The 16,826-nt window shown below is 48.6% G+C and overlaps 1 protein-coding gene across 13 annotated transcripts in view; it reads right to left on the bottom strand.

Annotated features, from left to right (window-relative positions):
- CUX1 (cut like homeobox 1) overlaps positions 1–16,826 on the bottom strand; it is a 364,330-nt gene that overhangs the window by 103,584 nt on the left and 243,920 nt on the right. For all 13 annotated transcript variants that reach the window (XM_077908111.1, XM_077908104.1, XM_077908115.1 and 10 more), the window contains one exon: positions 5,223–5,271. In XM_077908111.1, coding sequence (XP_077764237.1) covers positions 5,223–5,271 — 49 coding nt within the window. The remainder of the gene's footprint in view (positions 1–5,222; positions 5,272–16,826) is intronic.

Raw genomic sequence — 16,826 nt, 5'->3', positions numbered from 1 at the left:
ATGTGAATTCCACAAAAAAAACATCATGACCTGGCAATATCACACAGAGGATCAGTAAAAGCTGTGAGGACTACAGAGTCGTGGCTGAGCATGGCACTAATGGCTTAAATTTTGGTCACATCTCTCAGGCTGATAGTCTGATCAAAAGGTAAGAACTGTTATTTTTAAGAACAACATGCTCCAAATGGTGTCACCTGTGCCAAACCCCATGTCAGCAAACCCAGATCGAAGGAAGACCTAACCTCATTGCAGTGTCAGCCTCTTCTGGGAATGTGACTTTTAACCCAATAACCTGGAATTTCCCAGTCTGTGCTAGTAAGGTCCAACAGACCCCTCCTGCCTCCCGTAGGAAGGAACCTAAAACAATTCGCTCTTTATCCTTCCCTTTTCTGCCTTCCATTCTGCATGGCTCCTCAGAGCTCCTGTCTGCTAGGTGGGATGCTGCCCAATTCATGAATCGTTGAATAAAGCCAGTAAGATCTTCAAAATTTACTCAGTGGATTTGTTTTTTCGGCAGTGTTCTCTCCAACGTGAGAGAATTACTACCCTCATTCAAAGATAGATGGGAAACACACTGGGAGCTGGGAGGTTCGTTCAAGACCCATGGCAGGGAAATGGGAGGTGTGGGACTCAAACCCAGTTGTTCCCCGCGAGAACCTAGAAACCTTGGTTGGAGAAAGTGCCATGCCTTGCTAGGAGTTCTTGCAGCTCTTTGCATTTTTCTCTACCCTTGGTTCTGTTCCTCGGTGAGATTAAGCTGCACTTCTAGCTGAAGTTCCTCCCGTTAGGGCAGTCTCCTCTGTAAGAATCAGGCAGGTAGCAGGAGGAGGACCACTCAGTGAAAGGACTTCTTCCTGCCCCTGGCTGGGACTTGGAAAGGCATGCAGGTGAAGGTACAGCCGGCAACGTGACAGGATGGTTGAAGCCCCAGATGGCTTTATACAGTCAAAAAGGCACAAAGTTGTGGCTTCTTATTTACCATCCAGTCTTCAAAGTTCTGAACCATCACAGCCACCAATTAAGGTGGTGAGTATTAAAGCAAGTGCCTTGAAGTTTAACAAACAGGTGTAAATGAGACCCGGAGCTATCGGTGGCTGACTGCTCTTCCACTTTTCCACAATAGAAACACAAGTGCTTCGGCAATAAAACAGCTTCAGGTCTCAGTAGAACATTTTGACTATAAACCTAGTGCAAAAATAATGTGATATACCAATGAACTAGTAAATTGCTCCTCCTGGGGATTTCCCTTGATGGGAAAGGCAGCTGAACCAGCTGTCTGGCTGCGCCTGCACGGGTGTATGGCTCCTTTGTCCCCCAACTCCTGCCCCGCTGCCTCTGCCTCCTCTCTACTTGGGACTGCCTCATTTCAAGCCCGAGTCATCTTTGCCCTAACGTATCACGACAGCTGCTCTGCTGGCTTCCTGTCTTTCCACTCCCATCCGTGCTCTGATGTTTCGCCAGGGTGATCCTTCTGGAACAGAAGTCCAATATCTCACTTCTGCCCATGATTCCCCACTGTTCTCAGAGAGAGGTCTTCCATGCAGAGGCCTGTGTTCAAAGCCCTCCTCCTCTGAACCCAGATCTAATCCCCTCCTGGGGGCCCACTCTCTCCCATCCTGTACCTCCTTGTTTCAGCTTTATGGAATGGCCCAGAATCCCCAGAGCTCACTACGCCCTTCTGTGCCTGCCTGCAACACTGTCTTCCTCATGGCCACCCAGGGCATTTTTCTCCATGTCAACCCTCGGAGTCATGTGTGATCCCTCCTTCTGCTCCCTCTGTGTCTGATCCCCCCACCTCACACCCTCATTGAGGGCTGGCCAGCATCTGCCTTCACAGCTCTGGTGGCACCCAGCTCTTAGCACCTCTGGAGAGCCAGGGCTGGGCTGAGAGAGGGCTTCTCTAATCAGGAGTAAGGTCCCTCTTACCAGCTTCTGAGTGTGGCCATGGCCATGAAAAAGCCTGACCCCTTCCCCAGGCCAGTCCTGGAGAGCTACGGGACAGAATCCATCATGTCCCCATCCTATGCCTTCCCCTTTATAACCCTGTCACATCCCAAGTTCCTGAAATTAATGCCCTGGTGCTTGGTGTCAAAGCCCTCTATCTTCTTTCCATGTTCCCCAGGGATCAGGAATGTCCCAAAACTTCCTGATTCCTTTTGTGTTAGGGTCCCTTTGTGGTCCTGGCCATGGGGTGGAGCCTGAATGCACCCCAGGTACCAACTGTCCTCATAGTGTGGTTTCCAAGATATATTATAATTCCCCAGGCATGGACCGATGGCTGCAGAGTAGTGCAGAACACTATCTCCTTCATTCCAGAAACTATTTCTATTAATGTAGCCTGAGGTTGCATTAATTTCTCTGGGTAGCCACATCAGGCTCTAACTCACCCTGATTTGCCAGTTAGAACTCCCCTACACTTCTCCCATGCCCACAACGCTGGTATTTCCCTAGTGCAAGACTTTATACAATTCTCCCACCAAATCCGCGCTTCTTCGGCAACTATAGAACTAACATTTATCTAAGTACCTACTTCTTACTTGGGTGTTTTAACCTCTATCCTCAAAACAATCGTGCAAAGGAAGTATCGGTTATCACTCCCTCCCTCTCTTTCCATCTTAAAAAAAAAATTAAACATTTTAATTATGGTAAAGGACATATAAAATATACCATCTTAACCAAATTTTAAGTGTATGCTTTGGCAGTGTTAGGTATATCCACGCTGTCATGCAAACGATCTCTGGAACTTTTTCACCTTGCAAAACTGAAGACTCTGTACCCATGAAACAAGTCCCCAGTTCCCCCTGCCGCAGCCCCTAGCACCCAGGATTCTACCTTCTGTTTCAATGACTAACTCCTCTCTCCCTTCACATGTTCGCAGAGTTTCTCTTTTTTCTTTTCTTTTTTAAGGAAATGTAAGCAGTTAAGAGACTTGTCCAAGGCCACACCAACTAGCAAATACCAAATTGGGACCTAGACCCAGTGTCATTTTGGAGGTTGCCCCTTTCTCTGCAATCCTGCCTGGTGTCTCCCAGGACCGAGATTCCCCCGCAAGCAGCCTCCAGCAGTCTGGGAAATATACGGACTCCACCAAACTTCTTCAGTGTCTGTGGACTGCCTTAGAGGTTGTAGGAGACAGTGCACTCCATAATCCTAGACCGAGGCTATCTGTTATAACAAACCAGGAGTCTACCCCAAAGTGCCATCAAAAGGAGATACATGCTCGATATTGGCCCAGGAACAAATCTGGGATGTGCAGATGGCAACTGTCTGAACAGAGAAAGTTAACTCTTTCCAGTAACTACTTCTGAGTTAAGGTCTCTGCAACGCGGAGCAGTGCTGAGTAAAAGCAAAGGGGCCAGAGTAAATATGTTTAGCAAATACAGGTAAATAAAGGCTTAAGGACATTGGTGAGAGGAAGCAGAGGCAGTGCTTTGCAGCAAAGAGTGGTATGGACGGGTGCATTTGGGTGCAGAGAGGGTCTGCAAGAAAGGTAAAGTTCCTGGTTCTGGGGTGTGGTGGTGAAGAGCACAGGCTCCAGTCCTGGCTCTGTACCCAACCAGCCACTGACTTCAGTTTCTTTGTCTATAAACGGCATCATAACAGCAGGCTGCTCGCGGGCTGCAGGCCTCGGTTCATGTCAAGTGCTCAGAATAGGGCCAGGCACAAAAGGAGTTACTCAAGGGTTGTGAGTGCCTCTTAATAACTGTCAGGGTCACTACTACACAACGTTTCTATCCCGGGGGGCTCATTCCATGCATCTCTGCTGTATGTCTTCTGTGGGCCAGGCCCAGGATGCTCAGTGAAGAGTCTGTGTGCAACACCGAACCCACAAACCTTCTTTAAAGAACGAAGAAATCCATATATCCCATGATCATTCCCATGCATAAACTAGCTTTCATATTCCAATTGGACTTCAGGATGTTTTCATTGGCCAAAAAGGTGACAAGGATGCGCTTTCCTGACCCTCTGCCCTGGTGTGCAAGCAATACCAGCCACCAAGAGGCAGGTAGCTCATGGAACTCTCACACAGGGACCACAGAGCTGGAAGGATTTTCATCCCACAGAGGCTGGGGGGTTGGTGGGGGGCTGTGCTCACCCAGACTACCTGAGGCAAACTGCTAAGCTTTCTAATGCCTGTGGTGACTCAGCTATAAACTGAGTGGGGAGAGGCCACAGCACGGGGCTTTCTGGGGCTGAGAGATAGATCACAGCTTTGGGTGCTTCTCCCCATGAATAAAGAAAATAAATGGAGAGGCTCTTTCTTTCCAAAGCAGCAGCATCACTTGCTAAAGTGGAATGTCTTACTGTTCTATGGAGTCCTGGGCAAGTTACGGGTACCGTAGGGGGGGCCCATTTTTTCAGGCAGCTGAGTATTTATTTTAGGAGGGCCCATGCTCAGCGTGGAGCCCAACGCAGGGCTTGAACTTACAGCCCTGAGACCCAGACATGAGCTGAGATCAAGAGCTGGATGCTTCACTAACTGAGCCACGCAGGCACCCCAGGCAGCTGGGTAATTAAAGCCACCCTATACTGTGTAGTATTTTGTGCTGGACACAGTGCCAAGTACTTTCCCTGGGGCATCTGTGACACCTAAGTATCAGCCAGGAGGAAGCTATCAGTTGAGCAAATGGCTTCAAAGCATTTGAAGGCAGAAGACTTCCTTACGGTGTGACTCACTGGTACAAACTCTGGAGCATAACGATTACCTTGGGAGCAGAGTTGGGCATTTAAGACACAGATTAAGAAAAAAAGGAGGGTGGCCCGGGTGGCTCAGTGGTTTGGTGCCACCTTCAGCCCAGGGCATGATCCTGGAGACCTGGAGTCCCACATCGGGCTCCCTGCATGGAGCCTGCTTCTCCCTTTGCCTTTGTCTCTGCCTCTCTCTCTCTCTCTCTCTCTCCTGTGTGTATTCTCGCAAATAAATAAATAAAATCTTAAAAAAAAAAAAAAAAAAAAAGGAAACACAGTAGCCACTCTGCAGCAGAGGCTCACCATGGGAGTCTGGGACACTGGGACCACGCCCAAGGCTTTGCCAAGGAAATAATGGCTGGGACCTTCCACATACTTTTCATGACATTGGAAAAAGGGTTGATATTGACAGCTGTCCATAAGAAAACAAACAAAAAAACCGAGAATAACTGGCCTTCTAACTTAAGAAAAGCATCTAGCAAGAAATGGCAATGCTGTTGGGATTTTAAGCCTGAAGCCACAAAAGGTCCTACCTGGTTTGCTCTTTCAAGGTCCGTCATGATCATTTCAATTTCGTCGGCCCTAGGAAGGTGAGAGAGAGAGAGAGAGAAAGAGAGAGAGAGAGAGACGGCCGTTAGTTGGCAGTGGGTGGGTTTTGGGTGACCAGGGCTCCTAGCTTGGCACACTGACCAGCAGCTACACAGGCCAGGCAGAGTCCCTGGCACTTGGGGAGAGGGGTCATGTGGGCCTGTGAGGGGACTTGTGGCCCATCTGGAGGAGCTATGCTCGTGCTGTGGGCAGGGCTGCCCTGACCTTGGGCGAGACAGAGCCATCAAAAGATAAAATACAATGTGTCCTATCAGGAGATTGAACAGAGTGCCCCCAAAAAACAGGAGGGAGAGAAATTCTCTGGGAAGGGAATCTGGTAAGGCTTCAAAGGAGGATGTGTGAACTGGGTTTTGAAGGATGAATAGAAGTTTACTAGGATGGAGTGAACCACAAGAGGGTGGAGAGGGTCATGGGAGGATAGGATGGAGGCTAGGGGACTCTATACACCACCCAAGGTCACTGTCATCCACGGGCTGGCTCATACACAGGGAGCTGCTAGGGCCCCCCCCCCCCTTTTGGAAGTACTCCCTTGAGTCATTTGAAGACAAATGTATAGTTCTGAGATATAATAATATGGGGGGGGGGCAGATGCTGACTTCTAATAAAGGCCTAATTCCAAAAGTCCGTGGGAGGTTAGAACAGACTCCCGGGGCAATCATGGCCCCATCTTCTGCAGGACAGCTCCCCTTGGCCCCTGTCAGGAGGCTGAGGCTGAAACTGGCTGCTACCTGAGGAGGGCTCAGCATGCCCATGGCAGAGAAGGAGCGTAATGTTATAGCCACAGATCCTTGCTGGGCTTCAGGGCCTGCTCCTGTGTGGGCTCCCAATTCCACACTCCAAGTGGACTGGAGCCCTCTGTTGCCTACAAGTCCCAGTCCCTTGCTTGGTGCTCCACACCAGGCTTGGTCCACTGCCTGCCTCAGCCTACCCCCCAGTGCCAGGGCCCTGGGTTATGATGGCTCCCACCACTTGTGGGCCTGTAAAGAGCCTTGGACTGTGCAGTCTACCTGGCTTGCCCTCCACCGCTGGGAATCTCATCTCCTACTTCTGTCCCCTACCACCCTCAGCACTCCCCAAATTGTCTTAACTGCTCTATCTCAGGGTAGTCCCTCCGCAACCCCTCCCTGCCCCCACCCCCACAACAGGTTTGAGTTCACAGGTTAGAGGTGAGGTCCCCATACACTGGGAGCTTTCTGAAGGCCAGGCTGTGTGTTTCCCTCACCCTCATCCCTGGAGCTTGCATAGGACCCTGTCACTGGGCTGAAGGCCAGAGTCCTGCATACAGCCCATCCTGCCATCGGTGGTCCCGTCCACTCCCTGGGACAGTGTAGGGGCACCCGGAATGGGCCCAATGCTAAGAGGGTTCCTCTGTCCCTGAAACCCTCACCACCACCACCCCTGTAATACCAAGAATTGGAATTGGCCAAACTGGACTCAGGCCCTGGCTGGTCTGATTTTACCATTTGCAGCACTCTGGGCTCCCTCTGGCCCTGAGGCTCCTCCAGACAAGGTGATCATTATCACCTCTCAGCAGCCCCAACGGGGTTAACAGATGCCTTGTGATCGGGTTCAATGCTCATTATGCCTGTTGGAAATAGTATCCTGCTTTCGGCTTGGTCTGAAAAAAGTCTAAAAGGACTCCTAAAGTGGCTTCATGAAATGAAGCTATTTTTTTGGGCAACTTTGTGACAAAGGCAGTTGTCTCTGGAAGACCCAAACACCGGTCCCTGAAGTGAAGTACTGGGTGACAGGGGGTGGGCCGGGGCAGCTTAACTAGGAAATGGCTCATGGGGCCTTAACTAGGAAAACCATGGGGCCACAGAGAGGAGCCTGCTGTTTCCAAAGGGCAAAGAAGTCAGTGGAAGTGTCAGGGGCTTTACACGCGACAGAAAAGGACGCCTGACAGTCAGTCTGGACAGCTGTCACCCTGACAACCTGCTGATGACATGTAAACTTCCTGGGATTCAAGATGAAAGAAAAAGTTAAGACTCTTCCTAAGGCAAATCCTACTAAAAGCAGTTTGAAAACTTTAATCGGATGGTTGTTCATCACATAAGTGCAAAATCCAGATATAGATGGCCGACTTCCCTGGCTACTGGCAGGGCTCGTTTGCTCCCTTGCTTGTCCTGTGACCACATCCCACCACCTGCCAGTGTTCCGGCCCCGGCTGGGGACTACAGGATGGGCCCATGTATATATAGCTTCTGCATATTTTGCTGGTGCCGCATATTTGTGAGAGAGGGCCAGAAGGCATCACTGCTGGGTGCCCGGAACCAGATCTGCGGGCCGCCTCGCCTCACTTCTCCCCTGGGCAGATCAGGGGAGCTCACTGTGCAACCTGGTGGTCTGTAGGGCAATGGCCTGTGTGGGGGAGCCAAAATCCTGCCCATGAGGATTTCCCCCTAATTCTCCTGCTGGGTCCACCATGAATCCAGATCTCCTGTTTGTTTTATATCTGCTGTTTCTTTCACTGTTCCTGCTGTCTTTTGGCTGGTTCTTCAGTTTGACCCAAATGTAGCTGTGCCCACCCCGTAACTTTTCTTTTGTTCCTTTGTTTGGATTTTCTCTTCTTCATACCTGGTGTTTCTACTTCATTCATTTTTGTTGTTGTTCTTTGTTTTTAAAGGCTTCACCCATTCATGAGAGACACAGACTGGCAGAGGGAGAAGCAGGCTCCCTGCAGGGAGCCTGAAGCGGAACTCGATCCCAGGATGCCAGGATCACACCCTGAGCCAAAGGTGGATGCTCAACCACTGAGCCACCCAGGCATCTCTACTTCATTCATTTTTAAATTACTCCTTGTTTTTGCTTGGCGTTGCTAATGGCTAATGGCTTCCTCGCTTCCTAGAGTACATTTCCATGCTTGTTTTGTACCTGTGGTCCATCTGTTTTGCTTCAGGTCACAGGCTGCATTTGTGTCTTCCAGAGGGATATTCCCCACTGGGGCTGACATCCCCCTGGATTACCAGCTACTCTTTCTGGTAGTGTAGGTGTTGGGAGGACATAGAGAGGCAGGTTCTACTGTAGTTCTCAAGATGAATTGGAGCAGAAAGGTGCAGAGCAGGTGTTTGAGGCATTTTTGCTGAGCGTAGGAAGGATGAGGAGGGGATGACTCCAGGCTCCCAGAGTCCTCACTGATAACTCCCCTCTACCAGGACTTTAATGCTCAGAGAAAAGCTGCAGGACAAAGAAAGGAGGCAGCTGGTCTCTGTGGGTGCAATTCCCCAGCCCTTGGAGTTTGGAGATAAGGGGTGGGCATGTGGCTGCCTGGGGGCCCACTGGCCCACCCTTGCCTGTTTTCAGCCATCCCTCACTTCTTGCTGCTGCTAGAGGCCAGGACAGGCAAGGCTGGCACCCATGGGGGCTGGGAAGAGGCATCTGGATCCTGCCTGGTTTAGGGGATGTGGTAGGCTTGAGAGACTCCTCACAAATACAGACTCGGGATTTCTTCTCAGGTGTGGATGGTTTTGGATATTCATTAGTCTACCTAACATCCAGAAGACATCACCAAAGGATTTCAAGGCACTTATTAAAAAAAAAAAAAAAAAAAGATTAGTCACATTTAAACAGGAAGGTGCCTTCTTGTAGTCTGAGGCAATCCCTGGAAATGAATTTCAAGTTTTTCCATCTTCTGGTCAGTTTCACTTCGGTTACTAAGCAACCGTGAAACTGACCAAAATATTGAGCCTGATAACAACTAAGGCACTTACCTTCATTCCTGGGGCAACTCTCAGATTTCCAAAGCTTTCAAATGATAATCACAACACTGAGCTCTGCTGTTAAGGAACCAGGGGCTATTCAATACCAGGTATCCTGATGACGATGGGGCCCAGAGAGGCTGCAGGTCCCATTCACAGAATGGAACAAAACCCACAGGAGACAATGGAAGGAACCAGGGATGCCGGCAGTGAGGAAAGGTTCAGAGTGTTAAAAGTCTGTAGGCTCAGGATTTGCTTTTCCAAGGGGCATGCTTCTTAAAAGGCCAAAGAAGATACAACTAGCTGGGCTAGTCTATGTGTGATCAGGGCTTCCGAAGACTTCAAGTGTGGCCATTGGCCTTTGTAGACAAGGACAAAGAGGGCAGGCTCGAGTGTGTGTGCTGGTCTGAGAACATGTCTGCCACTCCCCTTCAAACGGCTGTCCCTAGCCCCCAACAAAATTAATCCTACCAGACGCACCTGCCCTCAGTAAGTAATATGAAAATGCCCGGAGGTTGATACCACAACTAGAAATGCTCTCTGAGAAGTGAGTAATGAATGACAGTGCGTGTGCATTCATAGCACAAAGGTCAACAATATTCCAGAGGTTTTTCATTCCTTTCATTTTGAGGGTTCAAATTATAACATCAGGATCTGGAGCCTGACATTAGCCTAAAATCATTTATTTTTCCAAAGTCCATAATAAGTGCACATACTGTTTGCTCAGCAAAACTATTTTTTATAAAAATTTGGTTCTCTTGCCTTTTTACGAGCTGACAAAACAGCTTCCACTGATCTATTAACCTGCACTGCATTATGCTCCGCTCTGGCTTCAAACAGTGGATAATTTCTGCGCGGCCTAGAAGAGGTAGTTCTTTCAATCAGTTCCCCACAAATCATTTCAGGGTATTCCCTGGCCTAGCACACAATTTTTATGAGGAACTTAAAAGGGCACGGTCAGTGATGGAAGGAAAATGATAGCCATGCCAGAAACTCTGTATTTACTTCCACACTAGCCTCCCAAGTGCTGAGGGATGGCACCAGGGCAAGCCTGGCACATATTACCATTCCAAAGAATCACAGCCACATCAGGAGCTGTTAAAACAAAGGGCAGTTGGAAAAGGCTCCAGGGCATCCCTCGGGTCAGTGTGTGTTCCTGGACCCAAGTCAAAAGCCAATAGTCTCAACTAGATTGTAAGGTTCTTGGGCACGGAAAGAAGAAATATTGAAAGGTTAATTCTTTCTGCTTTAAAAATTAAAAATAGAATTTAAGAGAATTTCTAGAATGTTTAATAAAATGACTCTTGCCCTCTACCCAGAGGCTGCACTTGATGGCCTCTGCTGGCAGGAAGGCAAACACTTTGCTGACATCCTATATCCCGGCCAAGTTCATTCTCTGCAGAGAGGGCAGATGAGACACAGAAGTGGGGCTCACTGGGCTGGGTTCAAAAACAACAGGTAGGAAAAGGAAAAAGAGGTGGCCAGAGGGCCAGGCGCTGAGGAAAGTTTCTTGGCTACCGTCTGGAATCCCCTAATTGGTGGGGTGGTGGGAGTGGTGGTGCAGATTTCTCTGGAGAGGTAGCTCCCTGGCCCTGCATGGGCAGAGCACAGAATTGCAACATCACCAAGAGGAAAGGCTGGTTTGCAGAGTCTCGTGTGACAGTCAGGGCAGGATTGTGCCCAGAGAAGGTGGCACTGTGCCTCCTCCAGCGCTGGCAGCAGCTAGCTCTGACGGGTGTGGGTCACAGACTTGGGTGTGTGTGTGTGGGGTCTCCACTCAATAATGCCTGAGCACCTGGTCCAGAGAGAGACAAAGGTCCTTGGTGCTGAGTCAGAAATGTGTAGTGGCACTGGCATCTGCCTTATCCTTAGTACACAGGACCTACCCTGCCCATCCTTGGAGCTCATACATATGCACCCAGTGGGACCCTGTCACTGCCTCCTCTGTGGTGGGTGCAGGGACATGAAGAGACCCAAGTGATTTGGGTATAATTTGGTACAGTAACAGCCCTCCTAGGGACAGAGGGACAATGTCTCCTTTGCAGACAGAAGAGGGACAGTTTCACGGATGAGGGGACATCTGGTCTACATCCTAGAGGATAAAGAGGAGCTGTGGGACAAAGGACAGTGGGGTTGAGGGAGGAACAACATTCTAGACAGAGGAAAGAATCACAACATGGTAGGTGCCTGTTCGATTTTGTAACAGCTCTTCAGTTGCTCTCTTGGGTGTTCAGGTGTCCTGTGCCCTCATATGCACATGGCAGGGCCGTCTCCTCCTGTCTTTTTATATCTTTTCATTCTTTCTCTCGGATGAAGGCAGTGAGCAGTGCTTCCTTCCAGAGCCACATCACAAAGTGAAGTGACGAGAAATCCCTGCCTGGTGTCTGACTTCGAGGGCAATGCATCGAATGTTCCACCGTTAAGTATGTTGCTCATTTTAGACTTTAAATATATGTGTTTTTATTTTGTTAATGAAATGCCCAACTGTTCCTCTTTTATTAAGACTTTTTAATAAAAGATGGATATTGATTTAAGTACCTTTTAAAAAAGCATTAATGGAGCAAATGAAAAGGTTTCTCTCTTCTGACTCACTAAAATGGTAAATGATACCAACAGTTACTTGCCCGTTTGCTCTTGAATTCTGTGTGCTGGTTAATTTATTTAGTTTTTTATCCATAAATACTTATATATGAGATTGGCTTTCAGTTTCTTTTGTCTTATCTTTGCCAAGTGAAGTCATATGAAATACTTTGAAAGCGTTTCCTTCTTTCTGTAGACAAAGTCACTTATCACAGATTTGACGATGTTGATCTTTTTTCTCTTTTCAAGATTTTATTTTCAAGGAATCTCTACACTCAACATGGGGCTTGAACTCATCTGAGATCAAGGGCTGCATGCTTTACTGGGTGAGCCAGCCAGATGCCCAAATGATACTGCTCTTAAAATACCTGAACCCACATTCCCTCTGTACAGTTTGAACACTGCCATTAGGCATGTGAGCCCTGTGATGTCTACACTTGCTGCTACCCCCAGCCCACAGTGACCCAGTAACCATCCCTCTGGATGGGTCTGTTCAGCCTATGGACTAGCCCTTCCCTCCACTGCATTTCCATGGTAGTTTGTGGTCAAATCCAGTCCATTGGCCACCAGTCGAGTTTGGTTGGTGCCATGGATTCCAGAAGCTTCTTTTCAGCTTGCTCCCTCCCAGTAAGGCCCAATGTATCTTTTGGGCCAGAACCCCCTCATCCCAGCAGAGAGCAGAGGATCAACAGCTGATTACAGACCCGCCTCCCTAAACACCTCGGCTCCTTTTCCAGATTTCAGGCAATCAAGTCTTCCAAATAAAGAAGCCTAAGAGAAGCCTCGTATCCTAATCGGAGCCATTGTGTTGGGTGTATTCTGCTTCTGGTGGATTTTTTTTTAATTTTTATTTATTTATGATAGTCACACAGAGAGAGAGAGAGGGAGGCAGAGACACAGGCAGAGGGAGAAGCAGGCTCCATGCACCGGGAGCCCGACGTGGGATTCGATCCCGGGTCTCCAGGATCGCGCCCTGGGCCAAAGGCAGGCGCCAAACCGCTGCGCCACCCAGGGATCCCTGGTGGATGTTTTTTAAACCTATTAGTAACATGCATCCCGTGTAAATTTCCTCCTCTAGTTCAATGGGCTAATACTCTTGGGGATTTTTCAGTTCTGTTTCTTGGGAACTCTGGTCGTCCACATGGCTGTCCCCTCCACTGAGGCCCCCATGGGTGGCTGTGGTCACCATCTGTGTCTCAGCCCTGCTGTCTGTCCTCTGAAAGGCCTCCCAGTAGCCCCGCTCCTCTCTGTCCACTCGTTTTATTTTTATCGCACTTATTCTGGCCTTATAGTATCTTATTCACAAATTGATCACTTACTTGTTCACCACTGTAATCTCAGAGAACACAGCAGGGGCACGCTAAATATTGGCTGACTAAATATGCAAATTAACGACATCTGTGTGCTACAGGAAATCAGCTCTGCACTTGATGGGCAACCATCCATGTGCTGGTATGTTATTTTGTTTTTATTTTTTATAAAAAATTTTATTTATTTAAGAGAGAGAGAGAGCACGTGCACGCGAGCACACAACTAGGGAGAGGGGCAGAGGGAGAAGCAGACTCCCTGCTGAGCAGGGAGCCTGATGAGGGACTCAATCCCAGGACCCTGAGATGGTAACTTGAGCTGCAGGCAGACATTCAACCAAAGGAACCACCCAGGTGCACGGCAGGTATTTTAAAGAGCAGAGGGTGTCGGGTATTTTGCTAAATTTTTAGAGTCTGTAGGCCTGGCTCCCAGTGTATCCCTGTGCCTGACACAGAGCTGGGCACAAACAGGAACTGGGAAGACACGAGGAGGGCAAGGAGTGGGGAGGAGGAGGAAGGTTTTCTGGATGACCCTCTTGCCTATGACCAGACCTATCTTTCATGTTCCACCCACACTGAGCTGGCTCTGCTCTGGCAGGAGTGGAGGGCAGGGGTGAAGCCACTTGGCTCCCTTCCAAGCTTCTGATCAAACACATCGTGCCAGAGTAGACGCAGCCCTCCCCAGTCACATCCAGCAGAGAGATGGCTGTAGCCCTTAGCGTCTAGGCCAAGCCTTCCGGAAATAGTGGTTTTTATTCTTATTGGAAATGAAATTGTGCTCAGACAGTGAAGTGGCCAGAACATCACCTCTGCCTGCTCAGAAATAACCACAATTGGTTCATTTTTCTGACTGTTCTATTTAAATTTAAATGATACAAGTAACAAAATCAATTTCAGTTATGTTTCTCCTCTTGTTAATCCCAGATGGGAAGAAGATTCTCCTTCTTGCCCCACTGTTTAGCTGACTTGGTTTCATGAAATGATTGAAATAAAATCCTCCGTTAGGCTACTCTGTCTAGCTGACCAATGAAGTGGTCTACAGTCTGCACCAGGCTTATTTTCCACCTGTGCCAAACCAACAGGGCAGTTCCAGCAGGCTGGTCACTTGCCATTGTGTGACCCTCAGTATGATCAGAAACAGCCTGTGGCTGTCACTCAGACTCCAGTCATCTCTGGGCAAGGACATGGGACAGCTGTGGCTGACAATCAGGTTATGAGACTGCCAACTTCATTCTGCTTTTGCTACTGAGACCAACCAAAGCCTCCTGGGATCAGTGTCTGGATTAAACTTCAGGTGCTTCTTGCCATTTCTGTAGCGTTCTAATGCTGTTGCTCTCAAAGCAATGGGGAGCAGGTTGGATGGGAATATCCTTTTCTTTCCTTAAATCAAATGCCAGCAGGTCACGGGTAGGATGGGAGGTTACCGGAGGTGAAATTAGAGAAACTGTGGTCTGGAGAAGCAAAAGAACGTGGCCAGCAGAGCAAACAGGCTCAAATTCTTCCCTACTGCCTTTTAGTTGTTTGACCTTGGGCAGACTTTTAAGCTTGATAGCCATCTGCACAGCAGGAATAATGCAGCCTTTCTTAAAGAAACTGGCACAAGGATTAAATAAGAGCAGTGCCGAAGTGGAAAGGGCTTGCAAACCAAGACCCACGCACATAACATAACCATTCTTATTGTTGCACATGAAAATCAGGATCTTCCTCTTCTGGTCAGAGCTGATTTTCAATGCCTGACAACATTACAAGACACTCAACACCACCTATGAAGTGGCTTTTGCTCCAAATTTCTAGTCTGAATCTGATGAAACCTCTGGGTTCAACTACAAACTTAGAGGAATTACAGAGGACAAGAGAACACGCTCAACTACATTCCGGGATGTTATTGGCAAAATTGGAAAGACTTGGGAAACTTTTCAGGACATATGAGCCAGAGCCAGTTCCTTATGCAAATAAATTGCAAGGAAAAGAAAAAGAGAGAAGGGGGATCCAGAAAGTGAATGAGGCATACCAACCAATCCCAAGATCCGGATTTTATTGAATCCTGAGCCAAATGAATTAAAAAATTAAACCATCTATGACTGGGGGTAACGAGAAATATAGGAACTAATGATTTTACTAAATTAATTTTTGATCTGATGATAATATTGTGGTTATGTTATAGAAGAAGAGTCTTTACATGAAGTTGACATGCTAAAACATTTAGAAGGGAAGGGAAAGGATTCTGGAAGAGCCTCATGATAAAACAGGGTAGGGGTGAGGACGGGCAAGACAGGTGGCCACGAATTAACAGGGTGGCTGGAACTGCACACAGGCAGTTCCTATCCTCTACTGTGTGTTGGAAATTTAGCACACAAAGAAAACCAGAAAAAGTATAAAGTAATAAAAAGAGCAATGACCCTCACAGTAGTTTTGTATCCCTCCAACACTAGGCGTCTACTAATGAAGCCTGTAGGATGTTGACCGTGCCACTCCATTTGTACAAGAATGAGGTGAAGAGCAGTGGGGGGTGGGGGTGGGGGCTGCAGTTGAGGCCCCAGGAAAGAACCCACATCAGAGGGGGCCTCTATGCCAGAAGTCCAGCTCTGCCCAGACTACACTTTGCAGACTTGTGTGAAAAGGGTTAATTCCCCCAAATCTCAATTTACTTGCTCAGCAAAGAGGAAGAAAAAAATGCACAAGAAGAGCTCATCTCTGTAAGAAAAACATGATTGGAAAGTCATATATGAATATTTTCCTTTGATCCAGAGAAAGACTGCTGAGAACAGAGAACGAGAGGAAAATGAATTCTGGATGGGACACCCAGGTCCCACACACCCCCTCACTACTCACCAAGAGCCCGTGCCCCCAACCCCAGGAGCTGCAAGACCCACGTGAGGGCCCATTGGCAGAGGCCACCACAGCAGGGCTCTGGACCCAGATTGCAGCCTGCTTACTTTCAGACTTTTGAAAAATGCTTGGGAAGGGCTGCTAATGCTGTTTGTAACACACGGATTTTAAATGTCTCCTTCACGTATTTAGTGTAGAATCTATCAGCACATATTTTGCGCGGCTGGAGTGCTGCTTCCCCCACTTGAGCCCCGGCTCTTCCAGAACTGCCTTTCAGATTCTGTTTCTCATTCTCTGTTTGCTTAACCTGTAGATGCCCTGCCTACAACTGACAGGTGCTGGCCAACCTACCGACTGCCAGAGAACGTGTCTGATTCCCGGCACCGCCCCTGCAAGCAGAGTGCAGGGTCTACCAGGAGAAAACCACTCAGACTCCACAGGTGAGGAAACTGAGGCCCAGGGCAGAGTCGTGATAAAGGGGCTCACAGTTACAGTTGAGGCCCCAGGAAAGAACCTGATTCGGCCAAGGGAGGGCGAGAGCCCTGCTTTTATTCCCCAGTGTAAGGAATTCCTAATTACCCCCTTTCTCCCCTAAGTGCTATTTGGTAGGAAATGTTAAGAGAAGGCTTAGTGGCAGAGAAGCTAAAACTTAAGAATAAAGACAGATCTCCAGCTGTTGCATCCTAGTTATTACTCTCGGCTCCCTCCCCCACCACACCTCCAAGCCGAAGGCCAAGGTGACCTCCCCGGCCCATCTCAGGCCCTGGGGTGGGCTCTTCCTACCACACCCATGCCCTGGGACTGCTGACTACAGAGCTCCTCCCCGACCTAAAGCTCCTTCCAAACCTTCCTCTTTTGGTCTTTCTCCACCAAGTTCATGCCCCAGCTCCATGGGTGGCTTCAGAGGCCCTCAAAGAATTTGTTCTCAACCCTCCTCTCCCCCCAGACCCACCCCCTCCTCACTATGACCCGCAGGGCTGGGAAGTGAAACTGGAGACCAAGGCAGAGGAGCCCAGCACACTCAGGAAAGCCAGCATCCTTCCTCTTCCTCTCACTGGCACCAAAAGTCTGCATTTCGGCAGCATAAGTGCCTTTTTTAGGGCAACTTGAAAAT

This window comes from Canis aureus, chromosome 8 (assembly GCF_053574225.1).
Source record: "Canis aureus isolate CA01 chromosome 8, VMU_Caureus_v.1.0, whole genome shotgun sequence".
Taxonomy (NCBI): Eukaryota; Metazoa; Chordata; class Mammalia; order Carnivora; family Canidae; genus Canis; species Canis aureus.
Note: the sequence above shows the minus strand (reverse complement) of the source record. Positions and strands in the feature narration are given on the sequence as shown.